Genomic DNA, 25,593 nt, shown 5'->3' on the forward strand with positions numbered 1-25,593 from the left:
GCGCTCAAGAAAAGGTGAATTAGAAATGGCAGGGGTGCGAGAGAGAGCTGCTAAGATGAGCAGGAGAACAGCGAGGGTGCTCAGGAGGCTGAAACTCAGAAGGAAGTTTGTAACCTCTGAGGTGCTGGAAGAGCCTTCAAAGTGAGAGCGCTGAGGAAAGCCGAAACAAGGTTAGGGCAGAACCGTGGTTTATAGTTTATGGAAGCATTTTTCTGACATGGTCACCCGGCACAGTCAGGTTTCCTTGGAATACTGCGTTTGGCCGGCACAATGTGCCGTGTGTGTGGCTTGGCTGCAGTTCACAATGATTGTCCCTTTACCAGAAATAAACCAGACCATGCGAGAATCCCATTTTGTGGGTATTTAGTTCTGTGTCTTTAGGAAAACAGTACAATTGTGTAGAAAATTATATAGAACTGAAGTGTTTTTATGAAAGGGGAGAAAATGTTAAGAGGAAATACTCCAGGGCAGATCTCTCGGAGCTGCAGGGCTGTGATTTAGCAATTCCCCCAGTTACTTAGGTGATACTCAATTGTGTAGAAGGTGTGGTTGAGTCTGTTTGTCTGCAGTTAGCTGGAAGCTTTCTGCCTCAGCACAGAAACAACTTTCACATTTTCATAAACAGAAAGAAGAACAGTAAATGAAAATAAAGGATATTAATGGAGTAACTTCTCTCGTAACAGATTATCATGAAACGCATTCTTAAAGAATGTTTCAATCAAAAAGAAAATTAGAAACCCACCTGGCATTTGCTGTGATCAAGTACAGGGACTAACATGTCGTTCAGTCAAATGAGACCTCGAACACAACAGGTGAGAGTTTTTGTACTTTTCCAGAAAGATTTTTTAGATTTCACAAATAGAAATAAAAAATATTAAAATAAGTGTCACTGCACCATTTCTAGGAGACCTGAGAGAAAAAAAAACGTGCTTTTAACATAGTATATATAGCAAATATTCTTTTCTACTTTATATTTAGTAACTCAACAATTGCAGAAGTATTTAATGTAGCTTATTTACATGGCTTCTAGTTATAGGGAAGTGTATCATCCTTGTGATACCATATGATTCTCACTAAAAATATCAAGACCTAGATATTAACAGTCCCACAACTACCATAGGTTTGAACACAATCTAAGTGAACCTTGCTCAGAGCAGGCTTAGTTATTCTTTTTGGAGACATTATCAGAAGCATTTCTGTGCTTCCAAGGTAGCTAATATTATTAACTACTGTCAGAAATATTTTGAATTTTTTTTCTTGCTGGCAAGGTCAATTTGTGGTGCTGTTTGGATCAAACTTTCAGGGCTTTGCACTTTTTATGAGATGAACAAAAGTAGGATTTCAGCTGAAGTATTCTTGTAACCATGACATGCTCCAGAGTATCAACCAGTTTTGGTAAGCTCTGTCCATTGCTGTCACAGTGACATACAGCAGTAGCACAGGCTCTCTTTTCTCTCATTTTCATTGTTGAGCTTTTTCTAATGTGACTTATTTTGATGCTGTCAGCTGGCATTCAATCACAATTTGCTATACTCATCGCTGTTCTCACTATCTAGTCATCATTGTCAGATAGAGCCTCACTCTTCTAGTCCATGTGCTAACATCAAAGAAACCATTCTTGCCTCCAGAAATTGAAAGTCCACCTAAGCAAAACAAAGCGTATAGGAAGAGGGTTATAATATATCTACAGTTATGATCATCTGTTCTTTGTTTAGTTGGTGGAGCTCCATGTTTTTTATGTCCCAGAAGAAGTGTGGAACTTCAAGCTGAATACAGTTCCTGTAGCTCTTACCAGCAAATTCATCTCAGCCGGATTTATAAGGTGAGTATAGTCTTAGGCTTCATGTACATGGTAGGTCCTTTACATTGTCCTTCAGTCATTTAGTCCAGCTGTTGCTCTACAGAACACAATTACATCTGTCAGAACAGACTTGTTCTCTAATAATTTCTGGAGGGTAAGTGGTGCCCATGACTGGCATGATGTTTATTTGAACTGTATCGAGCTTAACTCCATTGCAGCCCTTGGTGTAAACCATTGAAATGCACTTCCAGAGCAGTGCTAGTATTTCTGCAGAATAATTTATGTTGTAAATTCACAGTCTTATATTCTTTCTGTCTCCTTGAGCCTGATTAGCAAAATCTTGAATTCTTTTTGGCAATGAGCGAGCTTCAAGGCAGAGTGGCTTGATGAAGACGGGATAGCCTGTCAATTCCCAGCAACAGGGATATGACGATCTGAGCTCTCTCAGTATGAAGAAAGAGCTTAAGCAATGTTTCTCAAGGGGAAGCATTACAGCTCATGCAGCCACCACCAAAGCAGCATACCTTCTTTCTTCTTCAGTAGTATTTCTGAAAGGTTGCGCACAACACCATGTGCTGTTGTCGTGGTTTAACCCCAGCCAGCAACTAAGCCCCACGCAGCCGCTCCCTCACTGCCCCCCGCTGGGATGGGGGAGAGAATCAGAAAAGTAAAAGTGAGAAAACTCGTGGGCTGAGATAAAGACAGTGTAATAAGTAAAGCAAAAACCACGCACGCAAGCAAAGCAAAACAAGGAATTCATTCGCTACCCATCGGCAGGCAGGTGTTCAGCCATCTCCAGGAAAGCAGGGCTCCATCATGCGTAACGGTTACTTGGGAAGACAAAAGCCATCACTCTGAATGTCTAAACACTTTAGTCACAAAATCTGTGTGTATCTAGTGTGGTAAGAAATTGTGGAAAGATCAAATAATGTAAAGATGTGTATTGAAATGGAGCTTTTACATGCACCTTGTCTGCTCCTGTGCAAAACCTGTCAATTTAGCTTAAACTGCAGGGAATATGGGTTTTAACTAATTTAAATTTAGGCTGGTATTGTCCACTTAAGACAATATGCTGTGTAGCTGAAAAGATTGACAGCAGTCAGGTATGAGCATGTCGGGCAGAATGTATTCATTCTTGCAGCTTCTTTTGTTGAAAGGCTGCTCAAAACCAGAAGAAATAAGTGCATGTATCCATTTTGTTTGCTGTTTTAGTCTCCAGCAGAGGTGCAAAATACACAGCTGGAGTGGTAGCTTCAAATCGTTTGATGTGATTGGACATCTGTCACTGCTCTCTGTTCTCTAGTGTAAATTTATTTCACTAAGGCTCAATTCTGAGGCATCAACTTAAATTAGGATTCTCATTGATTTCAGTGGGTTTATATCTGTCTGGGTATTTGTTGCTTGCTAATGAGTCTTAAATAATTGCTAATTAATTATTCTATGGGCACTATGCAATGCTGCAGTACATTAGCATTAGCAATAACTAGCACCCAGCCAGTGTATCACTGTCTTTAAAGACAAAAAAATATTTTTTAAAAATTCTCTTATTATAATCCAGGAGAGGGGACAGCAGCCTTGCTGGTAGTAATGCTGTTTGAACGTTGTTGATAGCACTGTCCAGCTTGACAATCCTAGTACTGTCTGAGTCAGCTTAACAAAGGATTCCTAGGTCTAAGTACAGGCCACTTCCATTAATCATGAAATTAGAGGAAAATATTGAGTATGTAATTGTCTATGGCCCTGAGTTCTTGTTCCCATGAACTTGATTTCTCAGCCTCTGTGATCTTTTATTTATTCCTCATTCCTCACCACAGAAGCCATACTTTTGTTATTTCTAGATGAGATGGCTGCAATGCACTCTAGTTTGCATTACTTTTAAAGGAACACTCTGAAGCAAATGACTCGGATGTGACTAATCTTCTGCTAGCCAGTGGCAGCAAATAAGAAATATATTATTATATGTTCCTAGCAGCTGCACTAGTAAATAATTTTCAGATAAATTTCTGCCCTATATCTCAGGTTCTGTATACCTAGACAATTTTCTCCTATGCTACATCGTAGTTACTTAGATGTTTTCCCTGCTGTTCATAAATGCCTTAGATTTAGATTTCCTTGCTGGTTTCGATGGGCATTATCAGTGAAGGATGTGCAGTGTTAGAATTGCCTTTGAAAGAGCTTGCATTTATTGGGTTTCAGAAGACCATTCAAGGGGCATATCTTCTCTGAGACATCAGCTTGAAGAAACGATAGTGAATGAGAGATACTTGAATTATAGATCATCTCTGTTCTCACAGAAGACCTTGGAAGGATGTGTATTGAGTTATGTATCCATCTTTCACATATTTCTTTATACATTTGAAATAAATTACATTAGGGCTAATATCTGCAGCACATGTGAGCAAAAAATAGCTGGGGAAGAAATAAACAGGAGCTAAATGTGCAGGGACCAAGCAGTGTGGCCTAGATGTGTCCACTTGCAGACTTTGGTCTCCTCTGCTGCATGCCTGTGCTCCAAGGCAGATTTATGATCTTGAGGAGGGTCCTCTAAGTCCAGGGTGTTTGAAATAATGCAAGGGAAGCATTGTAGCCCACTGAAGTACTGTGTTTATGAGATGAAACTGAGGGTGTTTTTACATACTTAGGGTGTGAAATGAAGGCATAAAGGGGTGTTTGAAAATGCAAACAAACCCCGACGGGTTAATGTTGGAGACCTGTCCAAGTTGAAGGGATGGCATGTTCTTGTCTATACTGTTTACTGAGAATGGCATCGCCCAAGCTATGGCTGTGCATTGCTTGAAGAGTGATAGCTGCCTGGGCCAAAATCATGCTAGGTAATATACTAACACTTCATCAGCATGGGTGATTAACAGCCTCAGGCCTAATTTGTTCTCTGGTTTATTTTATGTGGCAGCATAGGAGCAATTAGAATTGCTTATGTTGTGCTACAGAGCTTTTGTGTGCCTCTTGCACATTTGGTTTTATTCCGCGGAGATGCTTTTTATTCTATAGTGATCTTTATACTGAGCTCATTACTTTAATATTTGCATGATTTCCAGTAGTACTTTAAATGATGCAATTCATATTTGTCTCGGCTCTCTCATCCTCAAGCTATGGTGGAAATGTTCACACTGCAGTGTTTGGCTTTGATTTAAAATGCATTTGCATGTACACATGCACACACCCAACTGCAAATTTGTGTTGGAGAAGACAAAATCAAAGAAATGTGCCTGCTACTTAAAGTGGACAGTGATGAAGTCTCCTCTAGCCCTTAGTGCTTGAAGGGGTATGTTCTACAGTCCTGGACTGGCCGCATGAAACTTTGTCACCTGTATGGAAATGCATGACTGTAGTTTGCAATGTTTTTGTTACTCATCTGCAGATGAACAAGAGCATTCTGAAGGAGTCATTTTCAAATTTCAGCTACTTCCATATTCTCCCTTTGTATGGAGTTCCTAAAATATGAATATTGCTAGTTAATGTTATGGAAGCCTTTGTAATACAGTCTACCATAATGTGATACAATGTTCTGACTCTACCGCACTAAGACTCTCTGGCCTATATGTAATTAGGTTCAGTTCTAGGACGTAGTTCCCATTTTTGGTCATTCTGTCCAGGCAAGCCTGCATGTATATAGCGTTATCTTCCCCCTCTTACTAACTAGCCATCATTATTTGATCTTACAGATGTATTAATGAATAACAACATTCTAGGGTGTCTCCTCACATCACACTAAGAGTGCTACGGGAGAAGCTTGGAGAGTACCTGGGTGGAGTTGCAGTTGGAGAGAAATTCAAATTTTTAAAATGCATTGGGAAAAAACTAGCAGTGGTAAGTTAGTATTTTTTTTCTTTAGTGCTCTTCTGCTTTATAATGTAAACCACAGATTTCGTTCCTGCGGATTGGATAATATCACAAGAAAATAGAGATAACTTTAGGAGCACTGTTAGCATTTGTTTTTAAACACGCTGGAGCATAAGCTCTTGTCAAAGCACATCTGCTTCCCCAAATACAAAGGCACAACTGGACAGGTATACTAGAAACGTCCTTTAAAGCATCAGATGTAATTAGTTCCCATCCAGTGAAAAGATGCTAGTTTTGATAAATCAATGGATTAAATACGACAAATCTGGTTGCATTAAAAAAAATCCCTCTAAGGTCATTATTACCCATAGATGGTTGGAAATATAGCACTTGAAGAATTTGCAATGGAAGCTGAGTAAGTCAGAGTTCCTCTAATGGTTCCTGCTGTGACCTGCCCAAAAGCCTTTAAAGATCAGTCTCTGAATGAAAACTTCTCTGGATGTACATTTGTGTTCCAATAATTAGTCCAGTAATACAGCCTGAGATTTATGTAATCAAAAACCTACATCTCTGAATCATAACTGTTCCTCACATTGATTCTTTATATATTTATATCTTACCAACTATAGCTTTAAATAAACTTGAAAATCAGTCCAACTGAAAGTTTGTTTGTGAGATACACAGACTTAAGTGATGTACATAAGTATAGAATACTTTTTTTCACTTCTCATTTCACCTTTGTTTCTCATGGATTTGGAAATTAATTGCAAGCTGGAAATTTGGTGCTGTTCTTTATTTCATTTGTAGCTGAGTTATCACTAAAATTACCCACACGGAAGAGTAGAATAAATACTAAGTAATGTGCAAAAACTAGGTGGAAAAATCTGAAGAGAAACTTAAAGACTGTGACACAATCTGAATCTGAAAATGTGCATATGTCTTCACAGAATTGAGGTGTTTTTAACTGCATGATAATAAGTAAGATAGTATATTTTCTTCCCCACTGATAGTTCTGACACAAATGGAGAAATTTTCCAGCTTCCTTTAGAAAGTCAGGAATTTAATAAAGTATTTTACTTCAATAGAGAATTAAAGGTATTGGTAGATAAAAACAAAGTGTAAAGCAATAAACCAACTAACTGGTTTATTTGTTGTTTAGGGTCATGGTAACCTCATTGAATTACATCTCCGTGATCAAATATTTGTCGAGTGGTTTTTTTTTCCCCCAGTCTTCTGTTTCACAACAGTAACAACGTAAGCAGTATTAAGAGCTGTACCCTACTTGCAAGTAAGGGTCTTTAAATGAAAAATAAACATAAACCAAAACTGTGTTCATTTGCTCTTCCTTTTCTTTCATACAGCCTGTGTCTCTTAACAGTGAATCAATGGCATTGCCTGGCCATTACTGAGAACAGAATTTGGCCCCATGTTTAGTTCAGTTTCATTATTTAAATGTAAGGTCAGATTCCTTTTTTTTTTTTTCTGTCGGAGCACAAATTTCAAATATACATTGATTATCTTCGACTTTGTTTTTAGGACAACTGTTGAAATCTGAATGTGTATATCACACAAAGAATAGCAAAACAATAAATACAACAAGACTTAAGAGAGTCATAGGTTTTTTTATATATATACATTAAATATTTTGCAGTGGTGTATCAAGTAAATGGAGAAAATTATGTGAGACTCAGCATTTCTACTCAGATAGAAGCTTGAAGCAACTTCTGGTAAAGACAGTCTAAGACTTCATTCTGCTGTGACTGTTGGATCAGGTCCTTTGAACCATAAGAGAATGTGCAAAGGATAAAGAAATTTATTCAAGTACGTCCATGTACTCTTGTAGGTCTGATTTAGATTTTGAAAAAATAGACAAAGTTTCAGTGCTATGTCAGAAAATAGAATCGTATTCTATGTTCCTTCTTCCCCGTCGGGCCATTACAGAAGATAGTGCCCGTTAAGAAAAATGTAGTATGTAGAATACAGAAATTAAGTCATATGCAACATTATTGGTAAAAAAGTATTTTATTGGTTACGCTTCCATTCTTTATCTTCCAAGGTGAAAGCAAAGCAAGAAACAGAACTGGAACTGAAGTCATTTGCTCCCCCTTATGTATGTATTATATGGCTTTAAGCTATCATTTTCAGAAACTTTTTACATTGCACATTTCCTTTTTTGTGTCTGATTAATATACTGCATATTTTAGGCACTTTATCCTGAATTATATTTATTACCTGGAGTGGAATACTTTGAAGATGTTTATCCATTATCATCATCAACTCAACAGAGACGTCACTTTAATGCAGAAGCTAACGGATCAAGATTATCCAGTCTTCGCCAAGAAAAACCTGAAAAAAGCAAACAATTTTTAGAAAGCATACAAAACAGTCATCAGCTAGAAAATCAGAAAGTGCACAGTCCTGTGAAATGGGGTGAGAAAGAACCTGTTCCAGTTTTGCACACAAAATATGAGCAAGACCATAACAACAGGATTCAAGAAAAACAGATACAGTTTAGAGAAAAAGGTACGTTTAACCAATGTAGTGAAGGAGGATGATGAAGAAGGAAATAATAACTATTATGGTTAACATTTACAATAAAATAATGTTTCTCTTTTCCAATATCAATTATTATGCAGATCAAAATGAATCCAGTGGATCTCTCTTCGCACCGAGTAATTCATATCCTGCAGATTGGGAGTCTGGAGAGAGTGATATGCTATTACAGACCTCTCAGCAAAATCATCCCAGCCAGAATCAAAAAAAGCATAATACTTCTAAGTGGAATGACAAAACCAAAGGAACTGCTCTTGTTCTTCATGTAAACCACAGCAATGAACAAGGCCAGAATAACCGAACACCCCAGAATCACATTAAATATCAAAAGGGTACTACTGTTCGTTGTCACCTTTTGCTAAAGCATGCATTTTAGAAAGTTGGCAGAGTAAAGCTGAGTTTTAAGAAATCTACAGTTACAGCAGGGTTGGAATATTGCTATCAGAACAATAGTCTAATTTTAATAACAATAACAATAATAATATCTTTCAAAGAACTGTAGTTTTTACTTTGGATGAGTCCTTTTTTATCACAATGTACTGATTAGACATTACAATGTCTAATCTTATTTACATGAAAATAAATTACTAATCAGCTACTGTAAAGATTGGAGGATAATGATCCCATAATTCAACAGCAATTTTAAATGAAAAAATCTTGTTATCAGTACATCAGGGAAAGCATTTAGTCACTTAAACTTTCATTGTCATCTTATCCATGGCTACATTACTACTGAAGAGGAAGTGTTTCCTCCCTTCCCTCCTATATAATGTTTATGTGCTATTGAACAGGGGCATTCCTAAATCTGAGAGGTGGGAGAACTCTTTGAGCAGACTAGAGTGAAAATAGTACAAAAGTGTGGATGGGTTTAAAGCACACATAAACTAGATAACAGTTCTGTGCCAAAATAGAAAATGTTGTTTGGAAGATACCTATTAACTACTACTACTTTAAAGTGGGGTGTCTTATGGATACTGGGGGCCAATAAATCTCTGAAGAGTTTTCTAGTATTATTAATATTCCTAGATTTTTAGTAATAACCAAGAAAAAATGACTGACACATTTGAATTGCATTTGAATGACCACTTATATTAACGTCAAAATTATAACAAAGTTGTTTTGAGGAAATACCTTTGAAAGACAAGTTTTAATTTGAGTAGAATTTTACAGTTAATGTAAGAAAGATGACTTTTATTTTTAATGAATAATTATTAAATGAGGCAATATTCATTTTTTCATAGGTATGGGCACCTGTGTTAGAATAGGTTAGAATGATTTGCTGGATATCCAGTACTTTGAATAAGAAAACAAAAATTTGAATATTGTTTTCTTTGAGACATGTCTGGAGAGTGTATTAGAAAATGCTTTCATGGATGACTTTTCAGTAATTTCAGTTCCCAATCATAATCTGTCAAAAATAGCTTTGTCCCTCCATCATCATGTTAACTGATATTAACTATGAGACCGCTTAATATACTAATATATATGTATATCTACATACATAGGTGCATATATATATATATGACTGAAAAGTTTTCCAAAACTTTATTTTACATGATGAAGGATGTAGGATTTTGTAGCATAAAGTAAAGGTAATGTCTGTCAGCAATTTTATCTTGAAATACTTACTGTATGTATTTTAAAGGAGATAACATTTATTAATTAACATTTAAATGCAAAACATTTTGCTGTCCCTTTCTTTGCTGGCTCCAGTTTGTAGGGGATCTTCAGACTCTGAAAGGCAGAAAGTGTTAGATACAGCATTGGTTTAGGGAAGGTGGAATAGTTACGTGCTTTATCTGTGATAATCTTTCCTGTATTAGTTACCAGAATTAGTTAGATAAAAATTCTCAAAACAAAAATACCTTTTTTATCTTTATTTCTTTCCTCTGTTATTCACACAACATTTCCATACCCCAGAGATAAGATTCTTTATCAGATTGATTCACTGGATTTCTAATACAGTTGGAAAGTCCAGGCATTGGCAGTCAAAAGAGCTTGAATTTTGTGAGTATAATCTATATATCTTGATCATCATTATCCTGTCACAGAACTAAACACCAAACTGCTCAGTACAAACATGGAAAATAATGACCACCAAAAAGATACCAAACTAAGAAGAGACAGAACACAGGATTCTGGAATTCCTAAAACAATGAAAGACCAAAGCACAGAATATGTACACAAAACCCAAAGGTTAGTAAATGATGATTCTGATAAAATAATGGATAATGTTAATTCATAACTAGAAATTTAGTTTACAGACTTCAAATAAATGAAAGAAATTAGTGAAGAAAACATTTTGTTACATGAATTTTCACTTGCTTCTTTGATTTTATCTCTAGCTTGCAGCAATACAGAACTAGCAAGTCTATAGCTGATCCTGGTGAAAAACTGGATAGTCAGGTGTTTTTCAAGGTAACATATTCTTAGTAATCTGGGGCAGTAAACATAGTCCTCCACCTATAAATAGTCTAATTTTATAAGACGGATAACTCATTAGAAATACGAAATATTCAAATATAGGTTTGAGAGTAATTAAGAAAAGTTAATTCATGCACTGGTACTCTGCAGATTTGCTAATGAAAAATCAACTATATTTCTAAACAGTGAAATCGCCAGAAGTTATACCTCTGGTTATCATTTAACAGGAACTACGTATACAATAACTATCTCAGTCTTATTTTGAATTTTGAATTTTTTTACAGTTTTTTGACAGTAACATTGTATTGGCTTTATGGGTGACATTTTTATAATTTCATATTTCTTGTGGGATAAATCTGTCTTCTCTCAAGCAAAACTTCTGATAAGAAAAACTATAAAATTCTTTAAAACATAACATCAGAATAAGAACATATTTAGGAAGACACAGGACTCACATGCAATCATATGGTGTAATAGCTGTCACTATTAACCGTCATCTGTGAGCTCTTGTGCAGAAGTGATTATAGTGGAGTCTTATGAAAATACTAATGAAATTGAAAAGCTGCTATTGTAAATTGTGGTTTAGAAATGGACAGTCCAGACTTCATAAGCAATAAGCCAGATGGCAGTTTTAAGGTCTGTTATTCCTGGACTTGCATGGGAGTGTCGGTGTTATGGACATTGACAAAAACAATTAGCAACAGTCTACATTTTTGTCCATATGTTCTCTGCAATGTAAGTGTTCAGTGTTCTGATTTTATTTGCAGAGGTCCAGCTGTTTTTAATTTAGTAATCACTTGTACTGGTAACAGAATAGAAAAGCTTATATGCAGAATTCAAATTCAGCCCTCCCATTCACTCAGGCAACTTTCAGGGTATATGTCTAATGTAACTATTCAGGATTCTAAGTTATGTACTTATAGTTGTGTCTTTTGACTATCTAGGCAGATCAAAACAAGCAAAATCATCTTACTTATCCAAAAGAATATATTTCGCCTTCTAGTCTGCCTTTTCTGGCACTTTCTGTAAATCCAGATCAAGTTCCTGCAATTCAGGCAGAAAGTGAGTACATGATTCCATATAGAATTGCAGGGGAGTGAACATTTAATCAAGACTGAATAGTTAATGAAGACAGAAATATCTACTTTATGAAAGAATTTTTACATACATTCATTCACAGTATTGTTACAAATTTTAATTTGTGAGTGGAAAATTCCAGGCATTTATAATTGCATGGGCTGTTCATAGAGCATGGCAGGTTCCCAGTGTTAGAAAACCCAGCTTGTGGACTGGGGGGTGGAAGGAGAAAAGAAGGGAGATGAAATACTGTTGGCTCATGCATGAATGTAGCAAAGAAAACCACTAGTAGTATGGCTGAGGATCCTCCACTGTGGTGGAGGAGGAGGATAGTGAGAAGATAAGTGATTGACCTACTGTTGCAAACTAGTGAAAGTTTGAGATACTATCCGCCTATGACCAGCTGGACTTTAAGGCAAAATTTCACTACAGTTTATATTGCTAAGTAGTTTGAGCAGGTAATAGTCTTTTGGAGGCTTTTTTGGCTTCATGTGGCAAGAGTTTTCAATGTATGCAGTGTATATGTATCTTGAATATGATATGAATATGCCGGCTGAACATGAGCCAGCAGGAGTAGGGAAGTGATCGTGCCCCTGTACTCGGCCCTGGTGAGGCCGCACCTCAAATCCTGTGTTCAGTTTTGGGCCCCTCACTACAAGAAGGACATTGAGGTGCTGGAGCATGTCCAGAGAAGGGCAACGAAGCTGGTGAAGGGTCTGGAGCACAAGTCTTATGAGGAGCGGCTGAGGGAACTGGGACTGTTTAGTCTGGAGAAGAGGAGGCTGAGGGGAGGCCTCATCGCGCTCTACAACTACCTGAAAGGAGGTTGTAGTGAGGTGGGGGTTGGTCTCTTCTCCCAAGTAACTAGCGATAGGACAAGAGGAGATGGCCTCAGGTTGTGTCAGGGGAGGTTTAGATTGGACATTAGGAAAAATTTCTTTACTGAAAGAGTGGTTAAATATTGGAACAGGCTGCCCAGGGAAGTGGTGGAGTCACCATCCCTGGAAGTATTTAAAAGATGTGTAGATGAGGCGCTTAGGGACATGGTTTAGTGGGCATGGTGGTGTTGGGTTGACGGTTGGACTCGATGATCTTAGAGGTCTTTTCCAACCTTAATGATTCTATGATTCTATGAATATATAGTTTTAGTGATAAATTGTCTAGCCGTATAAAAGGGTGTTTACTTGTTTGTGTGTGTGTATGAATGCCTGGATGCATGCTGGATTTCTCACTTTTTTCTAATGCACCAGCCATTTCTAAAAGTTAGAGCTAGTTTATTAAAATAAAAGAATTTCTACTGCCTGGTCTGATTGAGCTTTTGGCATGATTTATGATGGTGCATTATAAAAATCTTGATTGATCCTTCCTACTTACAGTATCCAAATGCTTGCTAAATATAATTATAGTATCTTTAGGAAAGAAGATGGCAGAACAATTGCAACGAATGAAGAAAGACAGAAGGCGCATGGAAAAAACTAGAGAAGAACTGATCAAAAAAGCTAAAGGGCTACTGGAACAAAATAAGCTGAAGAGATACCACGGTACACTTTTAATTTATTTTGGAATGATTGAGAAATGACACTGAAACCAATGTGAAAATGTTTGTCTCCTTGATAGTGAGCTTACCTACGGAGAGAGCAGTTTGCTAACCAATAGCTCCGAGAAGGCTCATTTATATAACCGCATGCTGGAAAGATTCAAGGTTGCAATGTTTCCTTCCACTTTTTTGTGGCAGTCTTATAAATCTAAAAATATCCTGGCTTTTATAAACCATTCAAGTTGCGTCCCATGTACGTGCAGTGCCCAGGGAGCTACTGCAGGCCGCTTCGCTGTTCGAGGCCCAGGGCAGCCGACATATTCTAAACCTGCCTTTAGCTGGTGCTTACAGATATGGCTTCTAGTTGATAGGGCTTCTAGTTAAATTGCCAGCATGATACTTTTTGTTCCTCCTATCTAATGGTATTCGGCTTATGGCATGGAAGTTACAAGCCTGTTGTGACAAGCTTGACAAACCCTGTTTTTTAACAAGGTAAAATCTCATTGAAATCCCACCCAAATTTTCTTTGTAAAATTATTTTCAAGTTTATACTTAAACTATCCTCCCTAAGTCACATTCCAATTATACATAGAGATGAAGTTTAATCACTTTGATGTTTTGAGAGCGTTCTCTTTGTACTTAAATACAGCTAAATCACTAGGAGTCCAAACTATTATTTGTAGCTTTGTTGAAAGGAGAAGACAAGTCAATTCTTCCAGTTATTCTCTAAGGGCATGGCTACACTGCACTCTGTAGCATGGTGAAGTTGTATTTATAAAAAAAAACAAACTTGGGTACTTGAAGCAGTGAATCTTTAGTAGCATGGAGCTGCAAGGCAAGCTTATTTACCCTGCTGAGATAAGCCCTAAATGGCTCCTGCATTGTCTTAAATTATGCTATCCAGTTAGGTAAAATAAAAGTTATTTCACAAGGATTCAAACACCTTCTGCAGGGTCTTTAAGAAGCGTCTCTACCTGTGGATTATTTTTATCAGACCTGTAGAGTTTCACAAGTAATTGCATTTGCAAACATGTTTCTTCACAAGGTATGAAGTGAAGATCATATTCTGTAGGAACAGTGATCCAGTCTATATTTAATGTCCTCCTAAGATTGCCATGCTTACAGTCATTCTCAGTTACATACTGTATAGTCCTCCAACAGCTGGGTTCTTTTTGGTAAGTTTCTGAGAAGCAGTCATCCTAATTTCCTAAAATATGTCTTGAAAGAAGGAATCATTTAAGACACTTTACAGACTAATGGACGTATGTGGCCATAAGACTGCTGCACCAGATACAGGGGGGATTTATGGGCCAGCTGTTGATAGCACATTAACAACATAGGAGGAATCACAGTTAAGTGTAAAGGTAAATAACTGTTTCCCATAATCTTGGGACTTCTGAACTAAGCTGTTCAAAATCTCTGGCCCTGCAGAGCTCAAATGTTGCATAAATCTAGAGTGCTAAATATTCTGCTACAGTAAAGCCATGGACTTCAGACTGTGGTGGGCATACCAGTCTTCTCAGGTCTGGAGCACTTACTGTGCAGCTGAAACCTGTAGAACAGCCAAGCTGAATGAAATTTTGGTTTTGGACCTGGTGTAATATCTCGGTGGACAGATAGAGAGCCTTTTGTTGCAGGTGATTGTGTGAAAATACAGTTGCATTTATAATGAATGTCATTTTAATGAGGATTTTTTACTAATTGCTTTTTTTAAAGAAACCTACTGCCATGTTTTAATGTGTGCATTGGCCAACTGAATCTTGTGAGATCAGTTGGTCGTTACTGTCTTCAGTAGATCTTATGATAAGGTGAACAAGACCAAACAGTATTACTGTTTTCCTGTGTAGTTCGTGAGGAATGGAAAAAGAAGTACTTTGAAACGAAGAAAGCTACAGTTTCGCTGGAGGACACTTTAAACAAACTGCGACACGATTTAGAGCTTTACCACCAGAAATTACTCTTGCAATTGGAAGCCAGAGATAGCCGAAAACGACCAAACAGTATGACAAACTCCAAGGTACTTGCTTGTATTATTTAATCTCTCTTTTTACACAGCCTGTTTTTTTGTATAAAATATAAATTAAAGTAATAAATCGATCACCAACCAATGACTTGTAAACTAGCTTTAACAGCCAAATATCCCTCAATGATCTGAGGTGTTGAATTCCTTCAGCCCATTTGTCTCAAAAAGACTGAAGAAGTGCTTGAGTCTGAGCATTTGATTCTTTCTGCTTTGCGTTTGTACAATACCTTCTTGTAACAAAATCCCCTTTTGTTTAGTACTATTAATGAATTGTTCGGTTCTATATTGTTCTCATCATCCCAAATTTCACGTACATAGGTAATGAATTCTAGTTTGGAGGACAAGAAATGTCTCTGAGGCTTTTGGAGTGGTTGCACCTGAACTATTGTGCAACTGTGAGTCTCATGTTATGTTGTTGGTGTCAAATCATGAGAAGTTCAGAGAGGAATTAAAAAAAGAAAAGACAAAAGAAAAGGGGAAAACACCCTTCCCAATAGCTGTACCTGCTAATTTTCTAAATACGTTAATGGAAGCAAGTCTGTTGGCAAATCTGAAGCTAGACTAGGAAAAATAAATGTCCCTTTCTTGTATCTGAAAGGTGGGTGAGTGTATGTACAGTCTATTATACACAAATGTGTATTATTTGAGCTATCTTAATATAAATATCTACAGTATAAAAATATTAGTAGGGTTCATATTACATTATATTACTAGCTATGTTCAGATATGTTATTGCTCCTTTTGGGGGGGGATATCAGGGTTTTTTTGTGTCTCTCTGGCTAGGCACAAAGAGGCCTTATGTGAAGGGTATGCACAAGTTAACATGCATACAGCAGTTATTTATTGGCTAGCACACACAGAAGGTAGCTAGGATTTAATGAGCTATTAGGCTAACCACAAGTATGCTCTCCACCCCTCGTAAGCTACATGCTGGCCAGGCAGGCATCAGTCAGGCGGGAAGAGTCAGGCTCTGGGGAACAGGTCCCACTGTCGCTGGTTTCCCCTTTTCCACCAGCTTTGTTCTCACTGGTGACTCAGTCCAATGATATGGTGATTCCTCAGTAGCCCCAACTCGTCTGACAGCTCTGCCTGTTTTTTTTCCTGCATGACTGTGTACCTTTCATGCTTTCTCAGTGGTCTCAGCCAGGGATACACAGCTGTGCGGTGTCAGAGCTGGGACTTGATCCCTTGTATGCAGGCAGCTACACTCCTGGGTGGGGAGACGCTTACAGCAGGAGCTCAGAGATGAGAGGCTACAGATACCACTTAATGACTCCTTGTATGGGCAACTTTATCACATTATTTGCTTCAGCTGGCCCTTTAATAGCATTTTTAAAGGCTTGGAACATCAAGAGATTACCACATACACACCTACACCCATCCCTCAGTGTTACTGACTTCAAGGGACCGCAGCTGACTTACACGAGCCGAGTATCAGAACATATATTTTGAAAACATTAATGTGCTGTATAACCGGGGGTTTATCTGCATTAAACATTACATGAATGTAGCAATCTCATCAATAAATGTACTGTGACAGAGTGATGCTAAGCCTGTGAGAGAAAAAAAATTATTTGAAGTATGCCTTTTTATTATAAATGGGGAGTAGCCATAAAAGATAATTGCAAAATAATATGTGCTGTTACTGAAGAGATCTGATCTGGATCTTAACTTCCCAAAGCAACAGGGAGTGGAAGAACCTCCGCACCCAGCTGAAGGGCTGGCAGCAGAAGGGAGCTGCCCTCTCTTGGAGAGCAGACTGCTTACAGACCAGAGACAGCCCAGCACACTTTAAGGACTGGAAGAAAGCAGGGGAGGTGGAAAGAGTTTAGAGGATTGTTTCTGAGTGAAGTTTCTGGGTTTCTGGGTGAAGTAACACCCAATGAATGAATAGATGCACTAATACTGCACTTGTTTTTGTTGTGGTTTCATATAGAATTACACAATCATCCGGATTACTACAGTGCAGCATGAACTCGATCAATTGAGGAGGAAGCTGGATGATACAAAAATGAAACTTGTAATAGAAATTAAGGTATTCTGCCTTTTAATTAAAACAGTTGAAATGTTACTATGTATACAAAAACTTAGATCTTCCCAAACATTTGATGATGTAAATATTTGCTAAACAGTTACTGTTTTATGCTGTTAGTTTTATGGTGTTAGTTGTCATCGTAACTTTATCACTTGAGCCAAATTACTCCAGAACACCAGGTTATTAGATGATTTTGAACATATGGCATTCAAGCAACTTACATTTTCAAGGTACTATGTAAGCTAACCTTCACAGTCTCTTTCATAAAATTCCCATTTCACTCAAAAGGTAATTGAAGGAACATACTTGGTGAGGCACTGATCAGTAGTAGACAATGGCTAAGAAAAAAAAAACTGGTATAAAGGAAAGAAAAAAAGAGAACGGCTCTCTAAGCAGATGGCAGTCCTCTTTATCTGCTTGATTCCATACCAGTGCTGCCTGTGGCTCCCTTTGGAAGGAAGATGATGGTATAGGCCTTCACATTGGATAGCTTTTCAGCTCTGAATGCTTGAAATAGGAGTCCTCTACATCACAGAGGTTACCCATGCCCCTGTTTACTGGATAATCTAGGGTTGGATGTACTTGTTATGCCTCCTCCATTGTATAATAAGGAGTGGAAAGAGCAATGAATTTCACAGTTGTCTCTTAAAAATACCAAGGTGAAGTACAGAATAAAGCAGTACTAGAACTAGGCTATCTAATTAGATGTGTAAAATTTTAAAGATGAAAGACATATCCTGTATTCAGCCACCCTGTATAAAATTCAATCTTAGTTATATAAACCCATATGCATGTCAACTCCAAAAACTTCCTTAAATTGCAATTCCTTAAATTACTGGTTCTTCTGCAGATGAGAAAGCAGGCAGCATCTGATTTACGAGTACTGAGAATGGAACTGACACAGAAGAAGATTCATTCAGCTTTAATTCTCCAGTCCAGAAAATCAGGAATTTAAGAGGATGACATGACTTTAACATCTGTAAAGTCTACAGAAGCTCTGTAATGTATACAGAAGCTCAGAATTTCAGAGCATTTGTTTGTATGTTCTTGAAGTTATCTTGTAAGACATCAACTATATAAATGTTGTGGAATTTGTATACTGGGCTACTGAGTTACTGAGCTCACTTCTTTTTAAATCTCACTCTTGCTGTAAGATTTGTCAGCTACTTAAACATACAGTTTAACCTAGTAAAGTGTCTAAAACAAAGCTAAGAAGTTATTTTAAAAGTGCAAATTAGTGAATTGTCTAACATCACATTGGTATGCTGATGTTCTTTCATCAACAAAATACCTACTAAGCAAATAAACCTATAATCTATAACCTGTTCTTATTTTCAGGCACACACATTAAATTTTTGGAAAATGGTTAAAATACAGCTTCTGTAGAACTACAGCAACAGTAATCCTTTATTTAGCTATTTACTGAAGTATATTTTTGTCATTATTAGTATGCCTATCTATAAACTACCAATGTATTATTACCATATTATTATGAAGTATGAACAAAATCTCAGACAATCTTATTTCATATCTAGCTGATTTTGTTCCTTCTCTTATTAGGAAAGCCACATGGACATTAACTTTCTTCTGTAGTTAGTGGAAGAGGCAAGTTTTGTCTTGGACAAGTTGTAATGATGATCCTGGTCCAACTTACAGTTTTGCATACTCTTTTTTTTTAAGTTCAAGCTCATGCATGTGCTTAAATAACAATTCTCTGAAAGAGTAATCAAAAACCTTTTCTCGATAGTAATTTTTTCTAGCTCTCCTGTTTGCCTCTTTGCAGTACCAGATGTTATTACATTAAGCAGAACAATAACATGCTAGGAATTAGTGTCAGCTAAGAAGCTGACAAGGCTGTATTTATTACTGGAAGTGAAACACTCATGAGAAATCAGTAATATGATAAGAAAATTATGCAACTTTCAAAAGGACTAACTTCCAAATGTCTTGATTCAAACCACCCATTATCCAATTTATTTTCTTAAAGATAGGATTTAACAAAGATTTTAGTGCTAAATTAATTACTAAACTAATTATTAAATTAATTATTAAAACTACAACCACTTTTGCTCCATTCAGGATTGAATCCTACATCCTGTATTTCAGAATTGTGTCTTATTTAAGACACAAGAGCAGGCAACTAGCTACTGGAAAATCTGAACCTAAATTAAAAAAAAAAAAAAATCAGCTCATGATTCTTGACTGCTACAGGAGAGAGTTTTATTATAAAGTCATCTGGCCTTCAGTTAGGATTGTGTAGGTCAGATCATCTGCTCCAGAAGACCTCTCAATTTCACAAATGCCTATCTCACAGTATTTTAGCATATGAATATAAATAGTAATACATTTCTCCTAAAACCTACAGACCACAGTTCTAGTGAAGAGCCCTCTGATTTTCCAAGGGAATTTTTTTTCTTTATGTAAGAGCAGTAGGCTTCATCACCTGTTTTTCATCACCTGTAGTATCAAGCAGTCAGACACTCACATGAAGTATTCTAGTCTTCTCCTCAGTAGCCATTATGGTAGTGCTGCTATTCTATGGTGTTTTCCCAGTAACTATTTAGCAAGGGAAAAAATCAAAACAAACACACACCCCCACACACAATTGACTACATATATCTAATTAAATACATTTTTTAATTAATGGAGTCACTGAAGCAGGGCACAATTGCACTTTAACCTGGTTGTGAAATAGTTCTGAGAAGCAGAGAAGCAGTGTGGGCTGTAAGCTGTGGAACAAGTAAAGCATAAACAGACAACACTGTTTACCAACCGCAGTGAAGACAGCATTTTATTTAACAAAAAAAATCCTGTAAACACCAGTCAATCTTTCCATCACTACAGATATTTTAAAAAGTTACACAATTTCTCCAGGCAAATTATTTTACGAATAATATGAACTAGAAAGAAAAATATAACCTCATATTATCTCAGAGGCAACACCACATAAAACCAAACAACAGGCTACTGAATGAATCTTAAAGTGTGTGGAAAAATACATATCCAGTTCATTAAATAAGCTTCTGAGTTCTAGTTTTCGGGAAGTAAAGAAGTTTGAAATGGAAGACAACATCATCTGAGTTCTCTCCATATTAATGGTCTCTCTTCAAGCTAAGGTCCAAGACTTTTGGCTTTTGAAACTAAGGAATTTACGTGATACATAAACACAGTGAAACTGGAGTTTATTGAATATTCCTTTCTAACAACAAGTCTGATAAAAATCTTGATGGCAACTACTTCATGTTACGTAATTTCTTCAGTCTATAAAATATTTTAATCTCTAGAAAAGTAACCAAGTACAAGCACAAGTTTCACCAAGTAAGCAACAATCTGTCTTTCCAGTATTCTGTGTTTAATCTGATTCAAGAGTGACTTAGCTAAAATATAGATTCTCAGGAAGCTAAGACTGCACCATGCGACCCCAGAATGAATACTTGCTGCACCAGGCAGCTTTAGCAAAGGATCATTATGAGATTGCCCCTGTAAATCCATCACTTGGTCTTACTTGTTACCAGATACACACTGGGTTTAAGCTTTAACCAACTTATGGTAGTTGTGAAAAATGAAAAAGATGAGCCATCTTTTAAAAAAAAACGCTGCTAAGCCACATTGGAACTTTTTGAAGAATGAAAATATGGCTTTGCATACAAAATAACAAGAGGAATTTTGCTAGTTCTCAAAGTTTTTGTAGTCATGGTATATTTATATAAAGTCAAAATCTATTATAGTATAAGCCATAATAAAAATTTACCAATTTTCATCATTCTAAATCCAGGGTTCACACTTACGGTGTCAGGGCTTGCCACATTGCTTCAGTTTGTTGTTCTGCTATAGCTTCCCTGGAATAGTCAAGACTATTTCCATTCCACATGCCAATGCCCCTTAAACCCCGATTCTTCACATAGGCTGCTTTTAAAGAGATGCTGCGAGGGTCATCATACCATACCTGGTGGAAGTGACCAAAAGAATCCTAGAAAAACATTTAAACACTAACATCAGTATCTACCTACCTATATAAACATGATACATTATAGTTCATAGAGTTTTGATTACATTTGCTGTTGAACGCAGTGAAAAGTACAATTAAAAACTCAGATATACAAGCTCTGTAGATTTATATAATGATACTTTCCTGATTTTCACACAGGACAATTAAAAATTTTAAGTCAAATACTTGGCTATATTTTTACTTGCAGAATCTAAGTTATAAAGTAGTGATACATTTTAACTGAGGTTAGATGAAAAGACAGAGCTAATTTGTATTTTAATAATTTTTTAAAATACAGCTAAAATCTCAGATACACTATCTAACCTTATAGGTGAATTTAGTTAGAGATTAAGTGCTTTTTTCAGCAATAAACAATTTTAGAGGAGGTTATAAAATTTAGTTGAAGTTATGTTGCTTTGACCTGGTCATTGCTTACAAAACCTTTTAGTCATCTGCATGTGAAACCTAAAATTATGTCTAAAGAAACAAGACAAAATGCATACACTGTGTTGTTCATGTAAGCACAATCATTCATGGACTCCTTCACTATGTCTATGTAGACACCAAATGCAGAAGAGAACATGCATGCAAGCCACTGGGTTAGAAAAACTTAAGAGCATCTCAGAATCTGTTTTAGTTTAAATAAGTCATCAACTCCTAAAAGTAACTGTAACAGTGAAGGATGGAGCTATAGGATTTCTCTGTGCCAAAACATCCTTGTTGACATGATACAATCTCTCGAGAAACTGCAAAGTAATAAAGGTCTTTATTAATCCTGTAGTCTTCAGTCACTGCACCCCTCTTTCAGACTAGAAATTCAAGATATGGAAATCCAGCCATCCTTTACTACATGAAAAAAAGAAGTAGAAAACACAAATGGAAGACTCTAACCCTGAAAACTTTATAATCAAAGAACTATAGTTCCTGAACATTTACTCCACAACATGGTGTCTTACAAAGACGCTTACCTTGTATTCATAAAACGGAGAGTTCTGTACCTCATCCCACAGCACCCCTGAAAGAGAACTGTTCACCTGCTTCATTATTGCTCCGTAGGGGACCTGACGCCCCGCAGCATCACTGCAAGGAGCCCCACGGAAAGGTACTTTGGAAAGGGAACAAACATGATCCTGAAAAAAAAAGCAGAAAGCATGAGTTTCATGTTACATAGATTTATTGAACTCAAAAATAGCAGTACAGCCCAGAACAAAGTCACAAAAGGCACTGGGGTCTCAAAAATCCCATCAAGTATCTGTGCCAGACATACTGTTTGTAGACACAAGTAAATTAAAAGTTAAATTTTGTTTACTCTGTAGTAGTACAGGATTGGATGGACATCATTTAACTTATACAGTTGTCTTATCTTTTCCACTTTTAATTTAGTCTTACATTTTTCATAAGTATAATGTTTTTTGAGACTCCATGATTTATCCATAAACTGCTGTACTTTAACAGTCATAGGTTTGCTATAGTTTCTTGCACCTCGTCTTTAAGCAGTGAGCTTAGTGACTGTGTTAAGAAGACAGATAAAAGTGTTGTAGTGCCTTTGGACATCATCTCTTCTCATACAGATAACATCTATAGCTCCTTAGTCAAACATGGCACTTGGGTATCATGGGGTTCAGGTTGCCTAGGGAGAGATAAAAGCCTTGTTTGGTAACACACTGCTCATCAGTTATCAGCCAAGCAAAAGTCTCTGTCTTGAGTCCCAGCTTTATGCTCTTACCCATCAGACCATAGTATTTCCTAATCCAAAAACAGGATCACCGAAATCTAGCTGTCTCTTTCCAAGGAAAAAATTAACAGTACGATTGTAAATGAATAATCTTCATCTTACCTTAGATAGGTTTTGGCAGACATAGTCATAGCCATACCAGGGGACGCCCATCACAAGCTTCATAGGATCAATGCCCATAGTAATGTACTCTTCATATCCTAGTTTTGAAGGAAATAAAAATTAAGATGCATTATTCATTTTCCCATGCTTTTTATTCTTACAACTAATCTAGAGCCAGAGCCAATGCAGGAGTTGCATGATCCCCAGACAGAGGCTAAGGTGCAAGCTCTTCATTACCTCCCACCTGCATACTCCTAGACTTGCTCTATTCAGATCCTAGTAACTGCTCTAGTTGCTTACACTTAAAACCAGCTGCCCATAGCAGCAGTTCACAAGGATGAGAGAAATGTTTCAGGTTCTTTGCAAGCCCAGGCAGACAACTGCTTTGGCTGCCGTTTGTCATTCTAAAAGTGCTCTTCATAATCATGAGGGCTAGACAATTACTTTACAAGTAACAACATACAACTGCTAAAGGTCTATCCGTAGTGTCATAAGGATCTGAGATACTATTTTCACATTAGGACAACACATATTTGAGCACACTCAAAAGCCTTAATACAACCAAAAAACTTGTCTACGAAAAGGCAATCTTTTCTATCTATTCATGTGAACAAATGGAAATGTTCTGATTCCTGGGGAGGTGTTTTCTCCTCACCAACTAAAGTCTGCAGGTAAGGAGCATTGGCTTTTGCAATACAGTCTGTCCAGATCTGACTCTGTTCATCGTATGACATCACAAATAAGAAGTCACAGGCATCTGCAATCCCAGTGTAGTTGTAGCACCTTTTATCTATGCATGCTGGAGACCAAGCCACATCAAATGTTACCTGAAGGAAAAATGCACAAGTTAGTATCGTGAATCACAGAATCATAGAATGATAGAATGGTTTGGGTTGGAAGGGACCTTAAAGATCATCTCGTTCCAACCCCCATGCCAGGGGCAGAGACACCTTCCACTAGACCAGGTTGCTCAAAGCCCCATCCAACCTGGCCTGGAACACTTCCAGAGATGGGGCATCCACAACTTCTCTGGGCAACCTGTTCCAGTGCCTCACCACCCCCATAGTGAAGAATTTCTTCCTTGTATCTAATCTAAATCTACCCTCTTTCAGTTTAAAGCCATTACCCCTTGTTCTATCACTACATGCCCTTGTAAAAAGTCCCTCTCCAGCTTTCTTGTAGGCCCCTTTCAGGTACTGGAAGGCTGCTATAAGGTCTCCGCAGAGCCTTCTCTTCTCCAGGCTGAACAATCCCAACCTCTCAGCCTGTCTTCATAGGAGAGGTGCTCCAGCCCTCTCTGATCATCTTCATGGCCCTCCTCTGGACTTGCTCCAACAGATCCATGTCGTCTTATGAGCTAAATGCAGTACTCCAGCTGGGGTCTCACGACAGTGGAGTAGAGGGGGAGAATCACCTCCCTCGACCTACTGGTCATGCTTCTTTTGATGCAGCCCAGGATATGGTTGGCTTTCTGGGCTGCAAGTGCACCTTGCCAGGTCACGTTAAGCTTCTCATCCACCAACACCCCCAAGTCCTTCTCCTCATGGCTGGTCTCAATCCATTCTCTGCCCAGCCTGTATTTGTGCTTGAGATATTGCCCTGATCCATGTGCAGGACCTTGCACTTGGCCTTGTTGAACTTCATGAGGTTCGCAGGGGCCCACCTCTCAAGCCTGTCAAGGTCCCTCTGGATGGCATCCCTTCCCTCCAGCGTATCAACCGCACCACACAGCTTGGTGTTGTCAGCAAACTTGCTGAGGGTGCACTCAATCCCACCGTCCATGTCGCCAATGAAGATGTTAAAACAGCGCCGGTCCCAATACTGACCCCTCAGAAACACCACTTAGCACTGGTCTCCACTTGGACATTGAGCCGTTGACCGCAACTCTGAGTGCAACCATCCAGCCAATTCCTTAACCACCGAGTGGTCCCTCCGTCAGATCCATGTCTCTCCAATTTAGAGACAAGGATGTCGTGTGGAACGGTGTCAAATGCTTTGCACAAGTCCAGGTAGATGACGTCAGTTGCTCTTCCCTTATCCACCAACGCTGCAACCCTGTTGTTGAAGGCCACCACATTTGTCAGGCACGATTTGCCATGAAGCCATGCTGGCTGTCACCAACCACCTCCTTATTTTCCACATGCTTTAGCATAGTTTCCATGAGGATCAGCTTCATGATCTTGCTGGGCACAGAGGTGAGACTGACTGGCCTGTAGTTCCCCAGGTCTTCCTTTTTTCCCTTTTTGAAAATGGGCATTATGTTTCCCCTTTTCCAGCCAGTGGAAATTTCACCAGCTTGCCATGACTTCTCAAATATGATGGATAGTGGCTTAGCAACTTCATCCACCAGTTCCCTCAGGACCTGCAGATGCATCTCATCAGGTCCCATGGTCTTGTGCAGCTTCAGGTTCCTTAGATGGTCTCGAACCTGATCTTCTCCTACAGTGGGCGGCTCTTCATTCTCCCAGTCCCTGCCTTTGCCTGATGTGGCTTCAGCACTTGCCGGTGAAGACTGAG

At 37.9% G+C, this 25,593-nt stretch overlaps 2 protein-coding genes across 2 annotated transcripts; one reads left to right on the forward strand and one right to left on the reverse strand.

Annotated features, from left to right (window-relative positions):
- Nucleotides 1-776: 776 nt before the first annotated feature.
- Nucleotides 777-18,206, forward strand: SPATA1 (spermatogenesis associated 1). Its single transcript, XM_009586979.1, has 14 exons — nt 777-812; nt 1,716-1,822; nt 5,512-5,629; nt 7,659-7,712; nt 7,807-8,125; nt 8,239-8,487; nt 9,869-9,913; nt 10,192-10,351; nt 10,501-10,561; nt 11,524-11,641; nt 13,072-13,197; nt 15,041-15,210; nt 17,153-17,251; nt 18,102-18,206. The coding sequence occupies exons 1-14, from the start codon at nt 777-779 to the stop codon at nt 18,204-18,206; spliced, it is 1,767 nt and encodes a 588-aa protein (XP_009585274.1).
- A 2,829-nt stretch (nt 18,207-21,035) lies between these two features.
- CTBS (chitobiase, di-N-acetyl-) lies at nt 21,036-23,903 on the reverse strand (the record flags this gene model as incomplete). Its single annotated transcript, XM_009586980.1, has 4 exons — nt 21,036-21,221; nt 22,208-22,369; nt 23,077-23,174; nt 23,732-23,903. Coding segments are annotated over 4 exons (618 nt in total), but the record flags the coding sequence as incomplete, so codon positions are not given.
- Nucleotides 23,904-25,593: the final 1,690 nt, after the last annotated feature.

This window comes from Fulmarus glacialis, unplaced genomic scaffold (genome assembly GCF_000690835.1).
Source record: "Fulmarus glacialis isolate BGI_N327 unplaced genomic scaffold, ASM69083v1 scaffold11371, whole genome shotgun sequence".
NCBI classification, from domain to species: Eukaryota; Metazoa; Chordata; class Aves; order Procellariiformes; family Procellariidae; genus Fulmarus; species Fulmarus glacialis.